Genomic DNA, 21,168 nt, shown 5'->3' with positions numbered 1-21,168 from the left:
TGTCCCATATTACGTCTCTTCCATACAGTTTGGTTAGCGATACACCATCTAGCCAATTCCTTGCGAGTTTTATATCACTTTTATTGAATCCTGCATCAATTAAACGACGGTTTTACTATCTGCATGAAGTGGAATTGTGACAGCTTTCTCAAATACGATCATAAGCTCGATTCCAAATGCACAGTAGAGATGTCCAACTTTTTAATGCAGCGTTAAATTACCAATTCATTTAATTGCAACAGTAAACAATCCTTTGGCAGCATTTTGTCGTTATAATAGAAGCAGAGGAGATGCCACATGGTGTGTGCGACAGAGACAGAGAGCAGTCAACGTTCCACAGCTCTGCAGTTAAACAGTTTTATTATTTCAAAACAAATCCAAAATGAGTTGTTTTACACTTTCTCTAAAATTTCCAGGTGTGATGATGATTTCCATACTTAGCATTGCTAGCTGTAAACGCCGGTCTGTGTGTTTTCTGTAGGTTTAGTAAATCCTTACATTAACAGAGATTTCCACACTTGCAGTATTTCCTCAGCTAGAAGATCCCATGAAGCAGTTCGACTCTTCAGAGGAATAAAACAGAGTAACTTCTCTGTAAAATGTTTCTGTTCGCTACCTACTTTGAACTCCTTGCTCTAGAAACGGCTGATCATCCTCAATAGAAAACAGTTTTCTTCTTTACAAGCTTCTTATGACTTTTGTGCCGTTCCTGACCGTATTTTAAGCACCTCACTAATAACGTAAATAGCCGATATTGCTTAGGTGTTTTGTAATCAAGCAGTTGACTGCAAGTCTCTACAGAATCAAAATATTTTTCCATACTATTGTTGATCCCACATGAGGGTTATTTTCTCTCCCGTCTTTTGAAGCTGCTCACTGTCTCATGGTCGTTGTGTCCCTGCAGCTCACATCAGACCAGCGCTGCCACAGGCTGTCAGTGTAGTGAGTGTGTGTTTTTTTTTTTTTTTTTTTTTTTTAAACCTACCCAATTCACCTTGAGAACAGCATCCGTGCTGCCCCCTTGTGGTCAGAACATTAATAAAATAAATTTGCTTATGCAGATCTTTAAATGCGTCTTTCATCAGCTTTTTCTCTTTCCGCATAGATTTCCCGTTTCTTTCTGTCAGCTTGTAACGGATATCCTGATGAAACATCGAAGTCCTCTTCTCCTCTTTCCTTTTTTTTCTGTCATCCATCAGCTTATTTTTTTTTGCGTTTTATTGGATTTGCAGTTTTCGAAGAACCGGGAGTTTGCAGACTTTGTGCGCAAGCGTGTTGAAATGAATTTGGGAATATTGTCAAATCGAAGCATTTGACACAATCCTTTTTTTTTTCTTTCTTCTTCCTCCCTTATTCCTGTCTTCGACTGCTCTCCTGAAACGGAGAGAGGAGGGAATCTCGGCCTGAAGTTTCCATGGCAACCATGTCTAGTGCATGGGGAGCCGTTATCCCTGTTTGTGGGTGTGTGTGTGTGTGTGTGTGTGTTGGCGTGTGCAGGCCTGGTTTATTGTCAGCGTTTCATCATTATTGCTGAATCTCGGGATCCAGAATGAAATTTTTTTGGTTTGGCGAACTATCAAAGTTTGCGAGTCAACAATTAGACTAACGATGTGTGTTCGTTTGGACTCTTCTCTGTTGTCTTTGTTCTGCCCTTCACCCTGACACATGTACTCCCCTGGGGTCTGACTAGACAAAAGGCAAAGGATGCTAACCCTGTGATGGCCAGTGATTCATAATCAATGGCCAAAAGGTTACTGCATATTGCCAATTATGACCCTGGAGTTTTGTTGGAGAGCTCTCCATTTTACTGTCTTTAAAAATGAACTCAAAAAGAAAAAGAGTGTCTGACATCCGACTTAAAGTGACAGAAAAATAGACAGTTTTATTTGTTCATTTGAAACGAGCATATCTTTTATCGCAGCTACAATTTGTTAGAGTCCAGTTGACTTCTTCACTTGCATAATTTTAATATAGTTCTTTGTTCTTAGGAGTTACTACAGTGGCTTAATACTCTAAAAATAGTCTTTATGTGAAATAAAACTTCACAGATGTTGTATTATGTAAAGCCGCTGTTTTTAATTTTATGGCTAACTGAATAAAATAAAAGAGAGTGGTAAATCAAGTCAGGGTGGCGAGACGGTCGAGGTCTTTGATGGGCGTGGTCGTGCCTAATCATCACATCTAGTGATGTGATGATTAGGATCACATCCTAATGATCACATTAGGATCATTCTTTGTTCTTTTTATTAGAGTCTAGATATAAAAGTGTGTTTTTTTTCTCTCTCTCTCTGTAACATTTTTGCTCAAACAATGACTGTGTTGTTTATAAGTGGACGCGCAGCAGAGCGGGTGGGGGCGGCAGTGAGAGGCTGCGTTGTCGGGGATAATGAGTTCAGGTTAGGCTGTCTGGCATGAACACACCAAGCAGCCCCGTTAATATTCCTGGGGTGTCTGATTTTGTGTGTGTCTCCCTTTTTCTCTCTCTCTCTCTCTCTCTCTCTCTCTCCCTCCCACCACAAACCGAGAGGCCTGCCTCCGCACTGGCTGGAGCACCATGATGTCATCTCGCATCTGATTGGCCCGCCGGGCTGCCGAGGGAAGGAGGAGAGAGGCTGAGGGAGAGGGAGGGAGGGATGGAGAGGAGAGAGAAATGAAGGAAAATGCCGGCACTTGTCTGGGTGGAGGCGGACTTTTTTTTCTTTTTCTTTTTTTTTATCTTGATTTTGGACGCACAGTTTTAGCCTTCACCATGAAGTGTGTGTGAGGAGAGTGTGTGTGTGTCTGATTTGGGGGTACGGCTTGGAGAAGAGAGGAGACCCCGGCACACCACGCCCTCCTAGAAGCATGAGACGACTTATCTGCCAGCGGATCTGTGACTGTGAGTGCAGGGATGGACTTGGCTGCGTGCGTGCGTGCGTGTGTGTGTGTGTGTGTGTGTGTGTGGATGCTAACCCACGGCAGACTGTTTGTACCCTTTCTCTACATTTGCTTTGAAACACACAACGGAGCCTCGGTTTGACTGGACAGTCGTGCTCCCGTTAACATTCACGCTCGCGTCTCTTTGATGGAGACAATCTGCGGTCGTTTGTAGAAGAGCCGACGTGTGTGTCAACGTGTAGGGTGGTGGCTTTAGCGCATTTCTCCATGGCTGGTTGTCAAAGCAACGGGAGCTCGACTGCATTCCCGGGCCAACAGTTTTCATCTCCACAGTGGACGTGTGTGTGTGTGCGCGTTTTTTTTATGTGCGTCCACATGTTATTCTGCACATCGTTGTTGCAGACAGGTCTCAGGTTTCAGTCCCAGATCCCTGCCTTGCTTTATTTCTGCTAGCGTTCACAAAAAAAAAAAAAAAAGGATTTTCCCCCAGAGGAGGTCTGCCACTCACTGGTTGAATAGTTGGATACCTCGAGTGAACGGCTTCTTTCTTGTTCTTCTTCGCAGCAAGTGGAGTGGCTATCATTGGTATCGATTCAGTCATTCCTGAATGAACTGTCCGAAAGCTACGGTCTGTGACTCATTTTTGATTATAAGTTGTTGCACTATTTTCAGCTGCAGCTGTATTGTCCTCAGTGTAGTTTAATTTACCTTTATTTCAGACGAGATCCATATTGTAACAACAGGGTAAAATAAAAATAAAATCAAAGGTTAAAGTGTATGTAATGAAGAAATACAGGTAAACGTTGTGCGTCACTTCCCTTACTCAGGAAAATGTCTTTTCATTTATAAAGTTTCCCTTCTGTAATTTGGAAACTTAAAGATTTCGGACTGCATCCCGAAAACCCAACTGGAGTTTTTCCTCTTCCGTTTCGTCTTACTGCAGTTACGTTCCTCTTTTCTTCCTTCGGAGGATTTTGGCACGTGTCGTGACGCTTCTTTCCGTCTTCCCTTTTGCAGATCGTAGTTTCGACGATGACGACAGCGTGGACGGGCGCTCCTCCTCGGCTCAGGCTGCTTTCAAGATTCCCAAAGTTCCCAAGAAAGCTGCAGAATCCTCTGCTGCACGCAGGCCCAGCGCCACCAGCAGCAAGCTAGGTGTTTTACATACGTCTGCTCTCTCACACACCAAATGCAAAATGAGCAAAAGCTCGACGACGATTTATTTATATTTATACGTTTCTCAAATGAGCGAATGTATTGTGATGGTCCTTATTGTGTTTAAGGTTTAACCCCTCTGGCTGCAGCTCTTCAACTTTACTGTTACAGATAATTAATAAAGATGGCTTCTTTTTTTCTTTTTTCAAAATATTTTTTTATGAGCAAAAGTAAGTTTATTCCTTCAAATTAATTAAAAAAGGAAACGCTTACTTGTCCAGAGTTTGCATACAAAGTGAGATATTTTCCTGTTTTACTCTTCAGTATGATGATTATGGCTTCCAGATAATGGAAACTTCAACCTCTTGGATTATTGGAGACCAATTAACAGTAATGTTAATGCTTAAATCCCAATAATATGACTTCTACAATCATGCTGACTCGATATTCACTCTCGGACAATTAACACAACATTTACTAACCAAGGTGTTGCAACCAGGCCTGTTGGTGGAAAGTTAAGTGCAAGGAAAAACGTAACAGAAAAAGGTTCAAAAAACAATTTATTTAAAGACCGACAATTAAAATGAACTGAAATATGAAAAGGAAAGGCATATTTAAACATAAAAGTGATAGTTTTCACATTTGAATCGGTGTTCTGTCAGGACATTGCCTTGTATGTGATTCTCTTTCCTCTGTCTGCATGCAAATGAAAGTACACCCACACACTCTAGCTGGCCCAAATGTCACAATAGTCGGACAGATCGGAGTGAAAATAACCGTTTGTATTTGTATATTACCACGCAGAAATAGGAATAAAAGATTTGTGTAGCGTTATTCTTAGTCGTGTCATGTCAGCGTAATGTCTGCTCCCTGTTTGTTCTCTACTATCCTGTCATGATCGATTTGCCTCCTTCCCTGTGAAAATCCTGTTTCCAGCTAGCTTTACTGCTTTCATAATCGGACCATCTTGAATTTTTTTTTTTTTTTTTTTTGGTACTCCTGTTTCCTGTCTTGTTCCTGTCTTCATTTCTCCAGTCAGGAGTTGTAGGATGCGTGGCCAACAAGCCACTCAGGCCTGGAGCTTCCTGATTGACGGCCTCGTTACCGCTGGCCGCCCATTAAAGCACAGTCAGCTACTTCGGACTTATGGGTTTCAGCAGACCTCTAGGGGATTATTACCACGGCTTTATTCGCTCTCCATTGGACTTTTATTTTATTTATTTATTTTATTTTATTTTAGATGCACTGACTTGTCTCTCACCCCTTCTTTTTTTTCCCCTTCCAGTGTCTAAGGAAAGTGCTGGAGCACTGGATGAAGAAGATTTCATCAGAGCCTTCACAGACGTCCCTCCTGTTCAGGTACAACAGAAGCTAAAACCAGGACGTTTTTAAACGTTCATCCATTTTAGCAGCTTATTATTAGTGACTTAATGGCCCTTATGAATAATGCTCACCCCTCTGCTTTCGCTTCCAGATCTACTCCACACGGGACCTTGAGGACAACCTCAACAAGATCCGTGAGATCTGCTCTGACGACAAACACGACTGGGACCAGAGATGCAACGCTGTGTGTTGATTCCCCTTCTGTCGTCTTTGAATTATGCTGCTCAACTTCACGTCCCGTTCTTGCTCTTAGACGCATTCTGGTTGTTTTCGCAGCTGAAGAAAATCCGGTCGCTGCTGGTCGCGGGCGCAGCCGGCTACGACTGCTTTTACCAGCACCTCCGGTTACTAGACGGAGCCTTCAAGCTGTCTGCTAAAGATCTGCGCTCACAAGTGGTCCGAGAGGCATGCATCACTGTGGCGTGAGTGTCGGTCACATATTTCCTTTTCCTCACGCTTTTATTCAGTGTTTCGTCCTCTAAAGTCCATCCATTCGTTTTTTTTTTTTTTTTAGTTCGTCCTCAACCGTTTGTTGTCCTTTGCCTTCTGACTTTCTGTTCTCCACGCTTAAAAACTGACCTCTGTACAAATTTCTGCCGTGAATTTAGACAAAATTGTTACCGTTTCAAATTGAAAAATGTACTAAAACAACTGAAAAATCAGTAAAATTATATAAAAAGTGAAAAATGGGTGTGAGTAGCAGTAATTGATTATAGTAACAAACGTCCAGATCAAATTGAGAAAAAAAGAGAAATGACTCGGAATCATTTTATTGCGACTAAACACGTTCACAGACTAGGAAATTGCTTTGATGTGAGGGTGAAAATGTAACGACAAAAAAAAAAAAACTTTAATTAAAAATAAACCAAGTGAAATTGCGTTCTTCAGATCAGCTGCAACTGTTTTTGCACATCCAATGTGGTGTGAAATTAGCTGAAACCTGCCATTCTGGCTCATCGTTAAAGGGTTTATGTCAAACCGTGTCTAACATTTGTCCATCTCTTCTTTAATTAGCCATCTCTCGTCAGTCCTGGGCAATAAGTTTGACCATGGAGCCGAAGCCATCGTCCCCGTTCTGTTCAACCTCATTCCCAACTGCGCCAAAATCATGGCCACCTCTGGCGTCTCCGCCATCCGCATCATTATACGGGTGAGTGTTTCCCACGCTTGGTCGTTAGTGTTTGGGATTTAGGTCAGACCTTTCGTTTCACATCCTTTGTTTCCGCAGCACACCCACGTCCCGCGGCTCATCCCTCTGATAACCAGCAACTGCACGTCCAAGTCTGTGGCTGTGAGAAGGTAACGCAAACGACCGAACCAACGGACGCGTTGGTGCTGATGATGAGTACGCTAAGAGAAAAGCTCATGAAAATAAATGTCTAATTTCCAGGCGCTGTTATTATTTCCTGGACCTTCTTCTACAGGAATGGCAGACCCACTCTCTAGAAAAGTGAGGACATTAAAACTATTCACAGTTTCTGTCTTAAAAAGCAGGACAAACTGAGCTTTCGGTTCTCCTCTGCAACCACTTTGGCAGATGATGTGATTAAAGATTTACAACTAGAAATGTTTCCCCAGCGGTTTTTTTTTTACGTCATGTACCTTATGAAACAACAAAAATGGGAATACTGACTGTAAATTTTGTGCCAACTATAAGTCTGTTGAGCTGTTGCTGTGACTTCTCTACGACTCGGTAGACGCTGTCCTTTTTTAAGTTGTTTGAAACGATTAGATTTTTTTTTCTTTCTGTAAAAAGCGTTTGACTTGATGAATTCTTTTGATGCCATGCCGAAAAAAAGATACCAAATTATTTCTCACAAACTGCGTCTGCAGTGTCCCTACGGTTTGGAGGACTAGATCAGAACGGTTTAGTCTGAACCGATCTGCTAGATTTACATTCACGTTTTTTCAGATGCGGGAATGTTTTTTCTCACTTAACACTCCTTCTGTTTTTGTTGTTGTTTTTGATGGCTTTTCTTCTTTTTTTTTTTTTTTATTGCCCCAGACACACTGCAGTTCTGGTGGAAAGCATCAAAAAGGGAATTCGAGATGCCGACTCGGAGGCCAGAGTGGAGGCCCGCAAGTAAGGCAATCCGGATGCAGAGGCTTTCCAGAAAACTCCATTACGAGCACTCTGCCTCTCCGTTGTTTATCTCTCTCTTCGTGTCTATTTTTCTCTACTCTCTCCTGTTGGTTGGTGTTTTTCTGCCTCCTCACCCGCCTTTTGTCTCTTAAAGGACCTACTGGGGCCTGAGGAACCACTTCCCAGGTGAAGCCGACGCTCTGTACAACTCCTTGGAGTCGTTGTACCAGAAGACGCTGCAGTCCTGTCTGAAGAGCTCCGGCAGCGTGGCCTCTCTTCCCCAGAGCGACCGCTCCTCATCGTCCTCCCAAGAGAGCCTTAAGTAATAAATGTTCAGAGCTGTTCGCCTGTTACTTACTTTAGAGCTCTTAGTTTGCCGAGTCGCTGCAGTCGAGCGTTTGCGTTAACGTAATTTTGGAGGAAAAGGGATTTATCCGGTTTCTGATCTTTCAGCCAACATTACGGAAAGCCTCCCTGTTAATCCGCTCCCTGCTCGGGAGATTTGCTGCCTTTTACTCAAACGTTTACCTATAAAGAGTAAAATCAGAGAGACGGCTTCCCCTCCGTCCCCCGCGATGGCATGGCGCCCCCTCTAGGGGGTGCGCCCCACAGTTTGGGAACCTCTGCCATAAAGAATATGGGATATTGTCAAATATCCCATATTGAACTTGGTGAACTTGCTGGCCAGTCAGTAACAGGGATGATCATTGCAGGTGTTGTTAGTACTTTTAGGAGTGTGGTCAGGTTCTGAGACCTGCTGGAAAATGTTGTCAGCATCTGCATGAAGCTCGTCCTGTCCTTCTATCCTTGGCTCAGACAAGAAACATTGTCGCTGGTGCAGAAGTTGCTTAACACAAAGAATGACACGGTCATGTGTTGTGACTCTTAAGGCGTTGACTCCAGCGGCAGCTTAGACTTTGTGAGTCCCCCCCTTCACCCCACCAAAACTGTTGATTCTGCTTTTCCTTCGCCACCTCACAAAGGCTGTAATTATCCATGTTTTACCAGAATTTTATCCTTCCACTCAACTTTCCCTTAAAATGTTTGAACTTGGCAAAAAAAGTAGTCTTTTGTAGTTTTATTTCTTTTGTTGTTTAGACCAGAACACAGCATTTCTCCGTTTAAAAACTCCTTTCATTGGTCGTATATAATATTCTAGTTTGTACTAATGTTCCCTAAATAGGTGTAATTTGTGATAATAATGAGGAGAAATGTTGAAATGTTTCTGTGCAAATTAAATATGCTTGTAGGTTTTTTTTTTCTTTACATTTCATTTATAAACCACTTAAAGTAACTTTTTGATGATGTACTAAGTCTAGATGCTCAGTGGGCTCTCCAAATATAGTTCAGGATGTTTTACAGTTTAATTTAGAACGATGGGGAACAAAACTTGATTCCACGCCGTCTGCTCTGAGGCGACGTGAACTCTGACAGGTTGTTGCTTTGGTCATCTGAGCGTTTGAGTCCTGACCCAGTTTTCCCCCTCTTTTATCAGCCGTCCTATGACTTCCAAGTGGTCGGCTGCTCCGGGGCGAGGTGAGTCAAGCGCACCCACACAGAGCGGCCAATAACACACACACACACACACACGCCGCACCTTCCTTCAACACGTAATCTGAAGTTCAGATCTCACACACACGGAGAGAGGCAGACGTTGTTTCCTTCAAAATCTTTTCCCCCATCATTCCCATTTACATCGTCCAAACAGTCACCACTTCGTGATTTTTTTGTACACATATACATGTTGGTGTATATGTATGGATGTTTCCTGTGTTGTGCAGTACAGTGCCTGCATGCGTTTGTGATGTTGTTGTTGTTTTTTTTTTGTTTTTTTCCCTGTATATCCTGTCACCTTCCATCCCTTCTTTCCCATCGTCACACCTGCTCCTGCTCCCCCGTCAGTCCCTGCTGGTTCAAGGGGCGGGGCTTCCTCGGTCTCACTGCAGCGTTCCCGCAGCGACGTGGACGTGAACGCGGCAGCAGTTGCTAAATACCGGCACGTCGGACAAACCAAGGGAGCGAGCCGCCTGCCCCCCGGCTCCTACTCCTCTCTGGGTAAGAGCCCCGCCAGGCGAGGTAGACGACAGATCAGACAGAGCAGGCCGTCGGTCAGCAGGTGCTCGCCGGGAAGCGAGGCGGCCGGATAAGAACGACGCCTAAGGAGTCGTCTCAGATCAGTGCAGGGATAAAATCTCAGATAAAATCGGTTCTCGGGGATGAAGCCACAGACTCGCACGCTTTTATTGCTTTGAACTGCTTCTGCTCCTCTTCTCTCCTGCCCACCTGCCCGTCCACCTGTCGATCCGTTAATGTTCTGCATGTTCCGTAGATGAATGTGACTCCTCTTTGTTTCAATTTGTACGCCTGCAGAAATAGTCATGCTCTTTGAACTTGTTCATACTTTGTTGCGTTACAACGACAATCTGCTGTTTTTTGGGGGGGGGGATTTTATGTGATGGACCAACACAAACTAGCACACAGCTAAAGCGTTTGAGAAATGTGGCATGCTTTTGGATTCGTCCTTTAATATCTAGTACAGCCAATGGCTGTGGAGATCCACAGTTCAGGTGAAAGAATCTATAAACTGTTAATCATTCACTCAACGGAGAAGCGACAAGAAGAGCAATCAGTGGAAATGGAGGCCATGTTTACAAGACATGTAGGGGACGGACGCAGCAAACCTGTGCAAGAGTTTTCCAGTTGAGTGAGGCAAAACAAAGGTGTGGCGAAAGACCGACATCGTACATTATCTTGAACGCAACATCCCTACAAAACAAATCCTGCAATACAACCACAGCTACAATGCAATAGTTTAGTATGATACTGCTAGAATGGCCCAGTCAAAGTCAATACCTAAATCCATGTCAAAATATGTTAGAAAAATTGAAACTTGCGCTTCTCTGTCGTCGTCCACCCAATCTGACAGCTGCTTTAAGAAAAGAGGAACGGACACGCGTTTCAGTCTCTTAGAGGTCCAAACATGACAGATGTTGTCCCTCTGTAGTTAGAGTTTAAGGTTTTCTTTAAAAATGTTAACTTCAGTGAGTCAAATAGAAATGCACAGCTTTATTTTTTAAACAGGAAAACCTTTGGAAAACCCGTAATGTTTTTTTTTTTTTCTTCCTCTCACAATCACGCGGCACTTTGTGTCGGTCCGTCACATAAGAGGAGTTTGTTGTTGTAACGAACATCTGCATGATTCTTTGAGCAAACGGTATGTTACTAATGCACTTTGTGCTCCTTTCTTCTTTCTTTTTCCTCTGTCTGCCTTTCTCTTCTCTGCCTCCTGTGTTTGTCATTTTTGGCTCCTTGTTTCCCCCCCCCCCACACCATTTCTTTAAAATCCTCATTTTCGTCCAATCCTTGTTCCTTATTTCTTTTGTTTGTATCTATATTTTTTTTTTCTGCTATTATTTCTTTTCCTCCTTTTCGGCTCTCTTTGCTACTTAAGATGATGCCTCTGATAAAACGGATGGTAAGATCATCTCACTCTGCTTCATCCCTTTGCTTTCTCCTTTAATCACTTCCATCCAGGCTTATTTAAACTGTTATGACCACAGCGCCCCCTGCTGTCCATCTTGCATACATGGAAGTCATCATATGCTTTTAACTTGAAACTAGGAAACTAACCATTTTGTATTTGATTCAAACTGCTTCAGTCAGATTTTTTTTACGTCAGGATGTGTTTTGAAGTCATGTGATCATAGAAATAATACACTACAGAAGGTGAAACCACATATTTACAACCTGCTCCCTCTTTGTCTGTCTGTAGGGACCAGATCAGACAATGGTAAGACTCCTGTTAGGTTTGTGTTGGTGTTTGGGGATGTTCTAGGCTAGAAGACCCAGATATAGATCCCAGCAGTTATTTGCAGAAATCCAATCTAGTTTGTTGTTGTTGTTTTTTTCCATAATTGAGGAATGATTGAAATAATTATTGAAAAAAAAATGCAAATGTTCAAGCTAATGTTGTAGTTCTTCTTCTTCTAGCATTTTAGTATTGCAAACTAACAGAGTAGTGTGAGATTAATTCATTAATAATAATAATAATAATAATCAACTAAATTGCTGCTTTTAACAAAGAAAATAATCAGTACTATAATCATTATAATCCACTGATTATTGTACAGTGCAAAAGGCTTCCTGCTTGATTAAATCCTTCAATTACTTTGCGATATCTGGTGGCTTTATTGTCTTATTTTCCGCTGAACCATCCCTGCTGTTTGCATCTACGGCTGGCTGATTGCGAATGTCGACAGAGCAGCTTTCAGCGTCAGACGCTTTCCATCGGCTGCTGGCGCTCCTTTGCTTCTGGGCTTTGTTCTGCTGCAGACGGCGCTGCCGCTGTGGGGGCAGGAAGTCAATGTCGTCCTCCTTCACACGCAGGCCGAGTTCGTGCCAAGCAGCCCCTGTCGACCGCCAGCACCGTGTCGAGCCAGGTGGACTCTCGAGGGCGCAGCCGCACCAAGATGGTCTCCCAGTCGCAACGTAAGTAACTTTTTCCCGCCTCGTCCTCTCTCGGCAGAAGGCTCTTTTCCCCCCTTTGATCTACGGCATCGCAGACATGCCGGGTGTGCGCGTGCGTAAGGCGTTTGCCAGGATTCTTTGTTTTCTTTTTTTCCTCAGGATTTGATTGTGGAGTTTCACAATTTGTTGCCGTCACGGTGACGATAAGCTCCATATTAATGTTTTTGTGCCTTCAGGTTCCGACGAATCCGATTGCACGCCAGGTATCCTGTTTGTCGGAGTGTGCTTGTCTTTGTGTCCCACAGTGGGATTGGTGGCTCACCTGCTGCTGCTCTCATTCTGATCAAGGTGTTTCATTAAAAAGAGTAGTGTTTGTACTTCCCCCTGCATGCCGTGTCTCATCACTGAGGTTGGTGTGGTGGATATGTTGCTTTACGCGGTCTTAGCGTAGCTTTGGCTAATGTTGTCAGAAAGGTACTTTAAGCAGAAGTATTCATATCTCTTTTTTTTTTCTTCATTTTTTGTCCACTTTCAACCACAAACGTCAAGGTGTTTAGGAGTGATGGACCAGAGGGTATCCAAACTTTTTGACAAGTCAAAAAGTACATGTGGGCCACAATTACTTTTGTTTCCCAGTTAAAAGTGAAAAAAATGTAAAAGTCAGTTCTTGAACTCAGCAATATTTTTGTTATTTATTAAAAGCAATAAAAATGCTTTCAGGTAACATCTGCTAAGAATTGCAACAGGAAAATGAGAATAGGAATATTTTTCATGTTTCAGATTTTTTATTTTTATTTTTTATTTTTTTGGCTGAATCTAGTGTGCTTTTTAAAAATTATTCATCATTTTAAATTATTTTCAAAACTGACTCGTTTTTGACTAATTTAAAATCTCATTTAAACCTTTCAAGAAAACCATATCGATAAGATGGAAACTGATTTTATTTCCCAGGAGCCTGATCCATCTGGGTTTTATGTTTCTATAACATAAAGTAGAGAGATATTGACTGTTAAGTATTTGTTTACTTATTTCAAGTAATGTTAATACAACACTCAATGGGATTGTTAAGTTTTCAGAATATTGTTTAGACCCAATTGGCAAGTAAGTTTAAACTTGATGAGTTTTTTTGGGGGAGGAAGGGTCAGGTAGATTTTGGAGGTACTTTATCCAGAAAGACTGAGGGGGGAAACGCGTCTCTTTGGATCCTAAAGGTTGCAGACCTCTGGTCAATCACATAAAATCCCAATGTAATAAATTTTATGGCATAGTTCAAGCAGTATGAATGATTTTTAAGGGACAAATCATGCAGAGATGCGTGTGGCGTAAACTGAGTTAACCAGTCGAACTTGAACATTTGGACGGAGAGCCACTTTCAGGTTTTCTCATCAGACTTTTAAACCCTGAATCCCAGGATTCATTTTGTGTCTATAAAACGAAGCTTAAAGATGAGAGAGTGAGAGAGCGTGTTTTTTTTTTCTGTTCTTTTAAAGATTTTAATTTCCTCATTGTGACGGGTAGACCAAACATGCACTGCTTTTCCCAGTTTACCATCTGCGGCTGGTTCAGTTCGTCTGTGATCTTGTTTTCTCTTTAGCGATTTGATTTGACTAACATGCCGAAGCTTCGCCTTCACTGTCACTTTGAAACACACGGATGCGCTCCCATCTGACTCTGCTTTTTTGCTCCCATGACGCTTCTGCATTAACCCATAACTCATCTGATTTAACCCGCTGTTCCTTCGCCTTCCTCTTATCTCTGCCCTCTCCCCCTTCTCTCAACCAATGGGCTTAATGTCTCAGGATCTCAGTCTGCTAACCCTGTTGGTGGTAAGGCTACAGCGCTACTGTTTTTTGTTTTGTTTTTGTTTTTTACTTCCTTCACTCCCTAATTCTAGTCTGTCTGGTTTCCTTTGTTCCCCTGACTTCTCTTTTCTGTCTTTTTACCCATATTGCACTTAGACAGATCACTTTAAAGCTATCTGCACTGTCACCGAGGCATGCTGGGATTTGTAGTTACAGATTACTGATGCTTAGCTTTCATGCTGATTCGCTTTGGAAGCGTCGAGTTTTTGCACCCACTCGTGTTTGGATTTGCAAAAGATTCATTTTTTTTTTTTTTTTTTTTTTTTTAATTTTCTCTTATTTTGTGTGTCTAATAACGATAAGCAAATAAAGGAAGCAGTTTTAAAACATAACTGGTCACTTAATTAGCAACAAAGCGCCTGATTAGAACCAGACAGTGTGGTACTTTGTACCTTATATAAACATAGTTTTCTCTTTAATGTGTTTAAGTTGGGTGCTTGTTGCTCAGTGTTGGTAGTGTGTGTGTGTGTGTGTGTGTGTGTGTGTGGATTTAGATCAGTCATCTGTCACACAGAGACTGATCTGCATACCTGTGTTCAAATATGAAGAGCTGCTTTAGTCCAGCATAATGTAGAGCGCTAGAGCTTTTAATCCAAACTCACATCTCACACCTCAACTGTTTGTCCTGAGGGTTGTAGAAGAACAAATCACTAGACTGCACTGCAAAAACACAAAATATCTCAGCACACTGGAAATAAGAAGAAACTAACATAGAAGCAACTTTTCAGCAGAATATAGGAGCTTGTTTTATGTCTGTAATTCCTAAATAATGAGAAAAAGTAATGGAATAAGGCATTTTCCACATATAAAACATAATATCTGAAGAAAAAAAAATCTCCTAAGAATTGCAACAGGAAAATGACAATAATGCCATTAGTTATAATATGTTTTCCCCTCTGGTCAGTTATTTCACTGATAACAAGCTCCTATATTGTGCTGAAAAGTTACTTGTAAGTTATTGAGCTTGAATTGAGACAAAACTAAGACATTTGCCATTGAAACTATACAAAAAAATATTAGGTAAAGTTTTGTTTTTGCAGTGTAAAAGACTCTGTGGGCTTGGCACTCGGAGACAGGATCCCCAGGGGAAAGAGGACATTAGATTGTAAAATTAGTGTATAGATGAAGGGTAAAAAAATTTCCATTTCAGTAGATATTTGGAGAACAGGTCAGCTAAATTTGATGTCATGATTTTAAAATGATCCAATTGCTGCTGAATATTTATCCTTCTGAATGAATCCATGCTAATGTGTCATTCCAATATGAACTTTTTGTAAGTTGTAGTTGTGTCAACCCCAGGAATCCTCTTTCCAGTCACACCGAACACCGCTGTGTTATCTAATTACACACACACACACACACACACACACACTGTATTTTAAGTTGTTAGCCATCATCTTTACAGCATCCTGTGCATTTATTGGCTCCTGTGGTAAAGATGTATAAAAACCCTGAAGATGAATGCAGCTTCTGTGGCAGTGCAGTAATCTCCCGCTCAGAACACCAGAAAAGTCTTCAGTCGTCCTTGATAGCATTTTATTGGGTTTAAACTTTAAAGTATAAAGAGAGAGAGAGAGAGATCTTTGACTGTCCTGCCACCAGAGATCAACCTGTTCCTCCTCCTGTATTTGAATCATTGCCCTGACTGCAGTTACTGGCATCTGCTTTACTTGAATGGCATGTTCTCTTGTCTTTCTCATTTTGAAAACTAGCTGCCCTCATAGTTATGCAACCTGAGGAAATAAAACTTAAAGGTTCCCGGACAGTGATTATCTCAAGAGTGAAGTGTAAAAAAAAAGATGTAGAGATTGGGTTTATAATTTGAGAAGATCAGAGATTAAAAAAAAAATAAATAAATAAACACAACTAAACAAATGGAGCGTTTTGGTTTCTGTTCATGAAATAAATATGTGGAACAATTTGCTTAACCCTCCTGTCAATCAAAGAGAGTTTACTTCTAAGAAAATGATAAAATATAATATTCTATCAAGTGTTGTATCAAAGACAACATATCTTTTGTTTATATCAACATGTGGCAGGCTCATTTAAAACGGTAAATGAATTAAATGAGTAACGTAAAAATGGTTTCAATTCTGTAAATTATTAGATGTGACAATAAGTGCAAACTGTTAAAGAGCTTATTTTCAGGGATTTTTGCACATTTTAACCTGGAGAGGCTGTTGGTGCACTGGGTGATTAAATGATTTTATGCACAGCACTAAAAGTGGGATAGTGTCTGTGAATACTGTGTCGTCTTTAGCTGCATCATTTCGTTCCTCTGGTTGGACGGACAGCGCTCTGACTTTCTTCTCCTTGTTTGTGTCTCCTCTTCGTCCTCCTCCTCCCTCCCTGAAGCCGGCAGTCGGAGCGGCTCTCCGGGTCGCGTGCTGACCACCACGGCGTTGAGCACCATGAGCTCGGGGGCTCACCGGGTGCTGGGCGGAGCCACCGGGGACGGACACAGGCGCAGCCGCATCCCCCGCAGCCAGGGCTGCTCCAGGGACTCCTCGCCCACTCGGCTCTCCGTCGGTGAGTAGCAACTCCGCTGGACCGAGCCCGCGAAACCCACGACCCGTGGCGTTCCCGTGTCACGTTTGCGAAAGAGATGAATAAACACGCTTTGTTTATCAATACCAACTCTGCTTGTTTTTCCGTCTCCTCCTCCCGTTGCTTCCTCCGTCCTCTAGCTCCTTCTAGCTTTAGCTCAAACTACAACGGTGCCAGCAGAGGAGGTAAGGCTCCAGCTCCGACCTCTCCTCATCCTCATCCTCAATCACCCCCTCCACCCCCCATCTCTCCTTCATCACCTTCAAATCCACCATCTCGGCCCCATTCACCTGCCTCGGCTTCGTAGATCCTCCTCCTCCTCTCTAATTTGTCCGACTCCGTGGCTGTGCTTGTTGTGGTGATGGGCGGCCATGTTCAGTTGGACATGTTTCCTCCTGTCCGTACTAATCGGCAGTGGCTGTGTAACGAGGATCATGTCAGGTGGTGATTTACCCGTGGATGGCTGAGTAGCTGCTGAAGATGAAAAGATGAGCATGCATCGCTCATCCTCTCACCCACTTGCTTCAATTGCTAAATTCACCTTGAATGCCTCTTTTTTTTTTTTTTTTTTTTGTTTGTTTTTTCTAATCTGTGTTTAATGAGGGGAAACGAATACATTGTGAAAATGTCAGGCTGCTGGGCTCTGCAGGCTTTTTGCTCCTTAGAGATGCATCTCATCATGATCCCTGCTTAAGAAAAAGCATGATGCCTCCACTGCCATGTTTCGTCACGAGGCTGGTGTGTACAGGGTAACGTGACGCATTAGCAGTCACGCTACCCTGATTGATTGTCAGGCAACAGAAAATAGGTCTGCATTATACTTTTCATATCTAACAGTGTGAAGGTATTAAACTGTTAGAGCTGCTGGTGTCGAGATGCTTCCTAAGGACCAGTCAGCTTGGCTCATTGTTTATTTTTTTTCTTGTTTGATATGTTTGTCACCTTTTCTCTCTTCTGTCTCATGTCTTCATTCGTGTGCGTCCATTCTCCTCCCGTCACGTCTCGTGTCTGGATTTTTCCTGACTTCCTGGTTATCCGTTTCGCTGTACGTTTTTTTTGTCTTCTTACAACCACTTTCCTCCCTTCCACTTTTCTCCTCTCCTGTCCTGCGGTGTACGTTTTGGGCGGCGTTAGCTCGAGGCAGTCGTATCCCTCGGCCCAGTATGAGTCAGGGCTGCAGCAGGGAGGCCAGCAGGGAGAGCAGCCGGGACACCAGCCCCGCACGCTCCTTCACACCTCTTGGTGAGTAAGCAGTAAGAGGCGAAGTGCAGGGAGAATTGAGATGAGCGAGTCTGCAGACGTGACGCCATTTTTAGGTTCTAGTGTAACTTAGGTTTTAACCTGTGCATATAGCGCATTACAACACATTTTTTTAATGTGTTGTTTTTTTTTGTTTTTTTTCCATTCAAAACTCTCAGTAGGGCTGGGCATTAATTATATTATCGCAATAAATCTCTTATTGTAAGATTCAGATTTATTGTTGTCGCAATAAATTCCGATTAATGTATTAAGAAACTCTAAACCGCCCGTATTTATCTGGGTTATTTGAACTGTTTTTCTCCTCTGTTCATTAATGGTGTGTCACTAACGATCTATAATCAGAATGTGATTAAATGCAATTAGTGTGTGCATTTTAGTGACACAAATCACACTTTGTGACTAAATGGTTTGTTTTTCCAAGAGTAATATTTGTGTTTGTGCAGCCAAAGCCACACAGTTGCATAAAAGAAATAAAAATAGTTTTTTTTATTGTCACTTATTGTCTTGGTCACCATAAAATATTGCGATAAAACTTGAAGCCCACATTACCCACCTCTAAACCCTCAGTGCATTTTATTGGGGTTTTATGTGACAGACCAACAAAAAGTGCTGGATGACTAAGGAGTGGGGAAAAAAACCCTAGTTTTTAACATATTACTAATAAGATCTGAAAAGTGTGGCATATATTTGGACTCAGCTCCTCATCAGACCTTCCAGGTATTTTGCAGCCTCTCGGGACATTTTGTTGTCACATTGTGTAGCTCTAGCTACCAAATAATCCTCAGCAGATTCTCCCACCCGAGCTGCAGATCTCTGCCGCTCCTCCACAATTACTATGGGCCTCTTGGCTGCTTCTCTCATTAATGCTCTCCTTGCTATGTCTTGGTACTCCATCTCAAAATCTTCCCAGTTTGAGATGGTGAACTGAACTGAGCTCTGAGAGACGGCCAAAGCTCGTGATGTTGTTTTATAACCATCCGGCTTCAAGGTTCACCATATGCTGCTGTTTATTTACTCTGTAAAACCTCCGACACCTCCACGGAGCAGCTGGATTTATACCAAGATTAAAATATTTACAGGACGACTCTTGCGTGGAAATCAGACGTACAACTGGCTGAAGACGTATGCACAACGCACTTTTTCAGGCTTTTCTTATGTTTTAAGCTACTTTTTGTTGGTGTTCCATATAAAATCTTATATATAAATCAAGTACATTCAAACTATGAAACAGTTGAGGCATATTGAATAACTACAGTACGAATCAGTTTGCTCTGAACCTGCCTTTCTTTCTGTGTTCACACGCTGCACTCGCTGTGTCACGTTCCTGCGTGTGATTCTTGCGTTCGCGTGAGCGGCTGTTAAACTCTCTCTGTGTGTGTGTGTGTGTGTGTGTTTTAACCTTGGTTGCAGCAACTCGGAGCTACTCCCGCTCCACTGGAGCGCTCCACACACCTGACGCTTTTGGGGCTGCAGGTGAAGGCTGAGTACATCTATTTCTTTGCCCTCCGTCCACCCCACCTTCTCGGCCAAACTTCTCTCGCCGTTTTTCTTTGACGTCCTTCTCGGCGCCACCCATCTTGTCCTGCTTGCTCGTGCCTCATCGATCATTGTTTTAATTTGGTTTTTAACGTTCTGCTCTAGGATGTCGAACCCCCTCCAGTGGAATCGCATGCTTCCGCCCGTTCAGTTGCCAGCTGATAACCATTTTTCCGTATTTTTATTTTTTTTATCCATTTATTTTCTTTATTTAGCTTCGACCCTTCTCTGCAGGATCGCCAACATGCTCTCTTTGTATTCCTAAGCCATCCTTTCTTCCCCCCCCAGTGGCAAGTTCAGTGTCGTCTAACAAGTCATCGCATTAACTTCCAGGGTTGACAATCGGGATGTGATGTTGTGTGAATGTTGTCGGTGAGGTAGGGACTCATCTGTGGATCCGGCTGAATGGAGGACAGAGAGTGTTTTCCCTTTTATCCTGGAGGTTTATTAACAGCTCGGTTTTCCATATTTTCCCCTCCTCCCTCTCTTTTTGCGACCGTCTCGGCCCACAGGATCGGGCTTCGGCATCAGCCAATCCAGTCGTCTCTCTTCGTCGGTCAGCGCCATGAGGGTCCTCAACACCGGCTCCGACGTAGAGGAGGCCCTCGCGGATGCGCTGGTACGTACAGTAAACTCTGAAGCCTCGCATGGAGACACACTCCCGTACTCTTGGAACGAACGTGCAGCTTACATCTCCTCGGGTGCATGTCTGCGTGTTCTCTAATCCCGGCTTCTACCTCTGTTTAATGCTGTCAGCTGTTGGGAGACATGAGATCTAAGGTCAGCTTCTTCTCCTGGATCATACCTGTGTGTGTGTGTGTGTTGTTGTTGCTTAGATGTGCTCCTTTAGGATGTGTCGTGTTTATTTTCTGCTTCCCCTCTTCCCCTTACGCTCACCGGTTCTTTCTGTCTTGCAGAAGAAGCCGGCACGGCGGCGGTACGAGAACTACAACATGTACTCTGACGACGACGCCAACAGCGACGCATCCAGCGCCTGTTCGGAGAGATCCTACAGCTCGAGGAACGGAGGGGCCATCCCCACCTACATGAGGCAAACTGAGGATGTGGCTGAGGTAGGCACCGAGGGAAATGGTTTAGTTATACTTAATTTCACAGGCAACACAAAATATTTGCATGATTTTTTTTGTTGTTGTTGTTTTCAGTTTGCTGCAAGTCGAGTAAGGAGACTCGGCTAATGTGTGAAAGTTGCTCTGGTCACATAAAACCAAAACTAAACTTTGTTCTGCACAAACAGTGTGGTGGAAAACTAACATAAAATCCTTAATAAACCATCTGCATTGTTCTATTTGGTGGTGGCAGCAATTTGAGGTCATTACGTTGCTAATGGGAAAAAGTTAAAGGTTACTGTTTTTTGGGTACAGTGTTTTTTTTTTTTCAATGCAAATACACTATAGGGCTGAACAATCATCTATTTTTTTTACTTTTAGATTTAATTTTTTTGTAAAATCTGGATTTTTAAAAAAAAATAAAAATTTCACCAAGTCTGTCCAGGGGTTTCCGTCGTTCAGAGTGATTTTAGTCCACCGAAGAAGAACAATCTTTTTTGACGAGCGATAAACTTTGTATTCAGGTCAACATACAGAAGGACTGATTGAAATACATTTTTTTAAAAGATGTTTTCTGTCATTTGTATATTTTTTTATAATAATAATAGTAATTAAAAAAAAAAGCTAGGAAATTGAATTTTGGATTTAAAAAAAAAATCTGAAGCAAAAACATTTTTTTAAATCTTTCAGCTGTTTCTTGCAGAAAGAGATGAATCTTAATCTGCCTGGTGTTTGCTGTGATTTCCAGGTGCTCAACCGCTGCGCCAGCGCCAACTGGTCAGAGAGGAAGGAGGGACTTTTGGGCCTGCAGGCTTTACTTAAGAACCAGCGCACACTCAGGTCAGCCTCATAACAAACCCGTTTTTTTTTTTTAGTTTTTTTTTTTTTTTTTTTAGATAAACTCATGGAGGGTTTTCGTCTGAATCTTTTC

At 42.5% G+C, this 21,168-nt stretch overlaps 1 protein-coding gene and 1 long non-coding RNA gene across 26 annotated transcripts in view; one reads left to right on the top strand and one right to left on the bottom strand.

Annotated features, from left to right (window-relative positions):
- clasp2 (cytoplasmic linker associated protein 2) overlaps nucleotides 1–21,168 on the top strand; it is a 66,430-nt gene that overhangs the window by 29,976 nt on the left and 15,286 nt on the right. For 6 of the 25 annotated variants that reach the window (XM_015054994.1, XM_015055004.1, XM_015055003.1 and 3 more), the window contains 24 exons: nucleotides 3,895–4,032; nucleotides 5,318–5,391; nucleotides 5,507–5,599; nucleotides 5,692–5,837; nucleotides 6,430–6,565; nucleotides 6,644–6,714; nucleotides 6,806–6,865; nucleotides 7,421–7,498; nucleotides 7,653–7,820; nucleotides 8,994–9,034; nucleotides 9,401–9,553; nucleotides 10,950–10,973; nucleotides 11,271–11,288; nucleotides 11,885–11,986; nucleotides 12,202–12,228; nucleotides 13,765–13,791; nucleotides 16,183–16,356; nucleotides 16,515–16,559; nucleotides 17,509–17,616; nucleotides 19,045–19,107; nucleotides 19,683–19,789; nucleotides 19,927–19,950; nucleotides 20,088–20,243; nucleotides 20,986–21,077. In XM_015054994.1, the coding sequence (XP_014910480.1) occupies nucleotides 3,895–4,032; nucleotides 5,318–5,391; nucleotides 5,507–5,599; nucleotides 5,692–5,837; nucleotides 6,430–6,565; nucleotides 6,644–6,714; nucleotides 6,806–6,865; nucleotides 7,421–7,498; nucleotides 7,653–7,820; nucleotides 8,994–9,034; nucleotides 9,401–9,553; nucleotides 10,950–10,973; nucleotides 11,271–11,288; nucleotides 11,885–11,986; nucleotides 12,202–12,228; nucleotides 13,765–13,791; nucleotides 16,183–16,356; nucleotides 16,515–16,559; nucleotides 17,509–17,616; nucleotides 19,045–19,107; nucleotides 19,683–19,789; nucleotides 19,927–19,950; nucleotides 20,088–20,243; nucleotides 20,986–21,077 (2,125 nt within the window). Of the gene's footprint in view, nucleotides 1–2,652; nucleotides 2,879–3,894; nucleotides 4,033–5,317; nucleotides 5,392–5,506; nucleotides 5,600–5,691; nucleotides 5,838–6,429; nucleotides 6,566–6,643; nucleotides 6,715–6,805; nucleotides 6,866–7,420; nucleotides 7,499–7,652; nucleotides 7,821–8,993; nucleotides 9,035–9,400; nucleotides 9,554–10,949; nucleotides 10,974–11,270; nucleotides 11,289–11,884; nucleotides 11,987–12,201; nucleotides 12,229–13,764; nucleotides 13,792–16,182; nucleotides 16,357–16,514; nucleotides 16,560–17,508; nucleotides 17,617–19,044; nucleotides 19,108–19,682; nucleotides 19,790–19,926; nucleotides 19,951–20,087; nucleotides 20,244–20,985; nucleotides 21,078–21,168 lie in introns of those variants that run through there. The other 19 variants (XM_015055019.1, XM_015055008.1, XM_015054996.1 and 16 more) reach the window with 19 other exon arrangements.
- The window catches only part of LOC106961340 (uncharacterized), a 21,341-nt gene continuing 15,565 nt past the window's right edge, over nucleotides 15,393–21,168 (bottom strand). The window contains exon 3 of the long non-coding RNA XR_001427751.1: nucleotides 15,393–15,408. This is a non-coding gene — a long non-coding RNA (uncharacterized LOC106961340). The remainder of the gene's footprint in view (nucleotides 15,409–21,168) is intronic.

This window comes from Poecilia latipinna, unplaced genomic scaffold (genome assembly GCF_001443285.1).
Source record: "Poecilia latipinna isolate Pla-1442-1.1 unplaced genomic scaffold, P_latipinna-1.0 Scaffold1290, whole genome shotgun sequence".
Lineage (NCBI taxonomy): Eukaryota > Metazoa > Chordata > Actinopteri > Cyprinodontiformes > Poeciliidae > Poecilia > Poecilia latipinna.
Note: the sequence above shows the minus strand (reverse complement) of the source record. Positions and strands in the feature narration are given on the sequence as shown.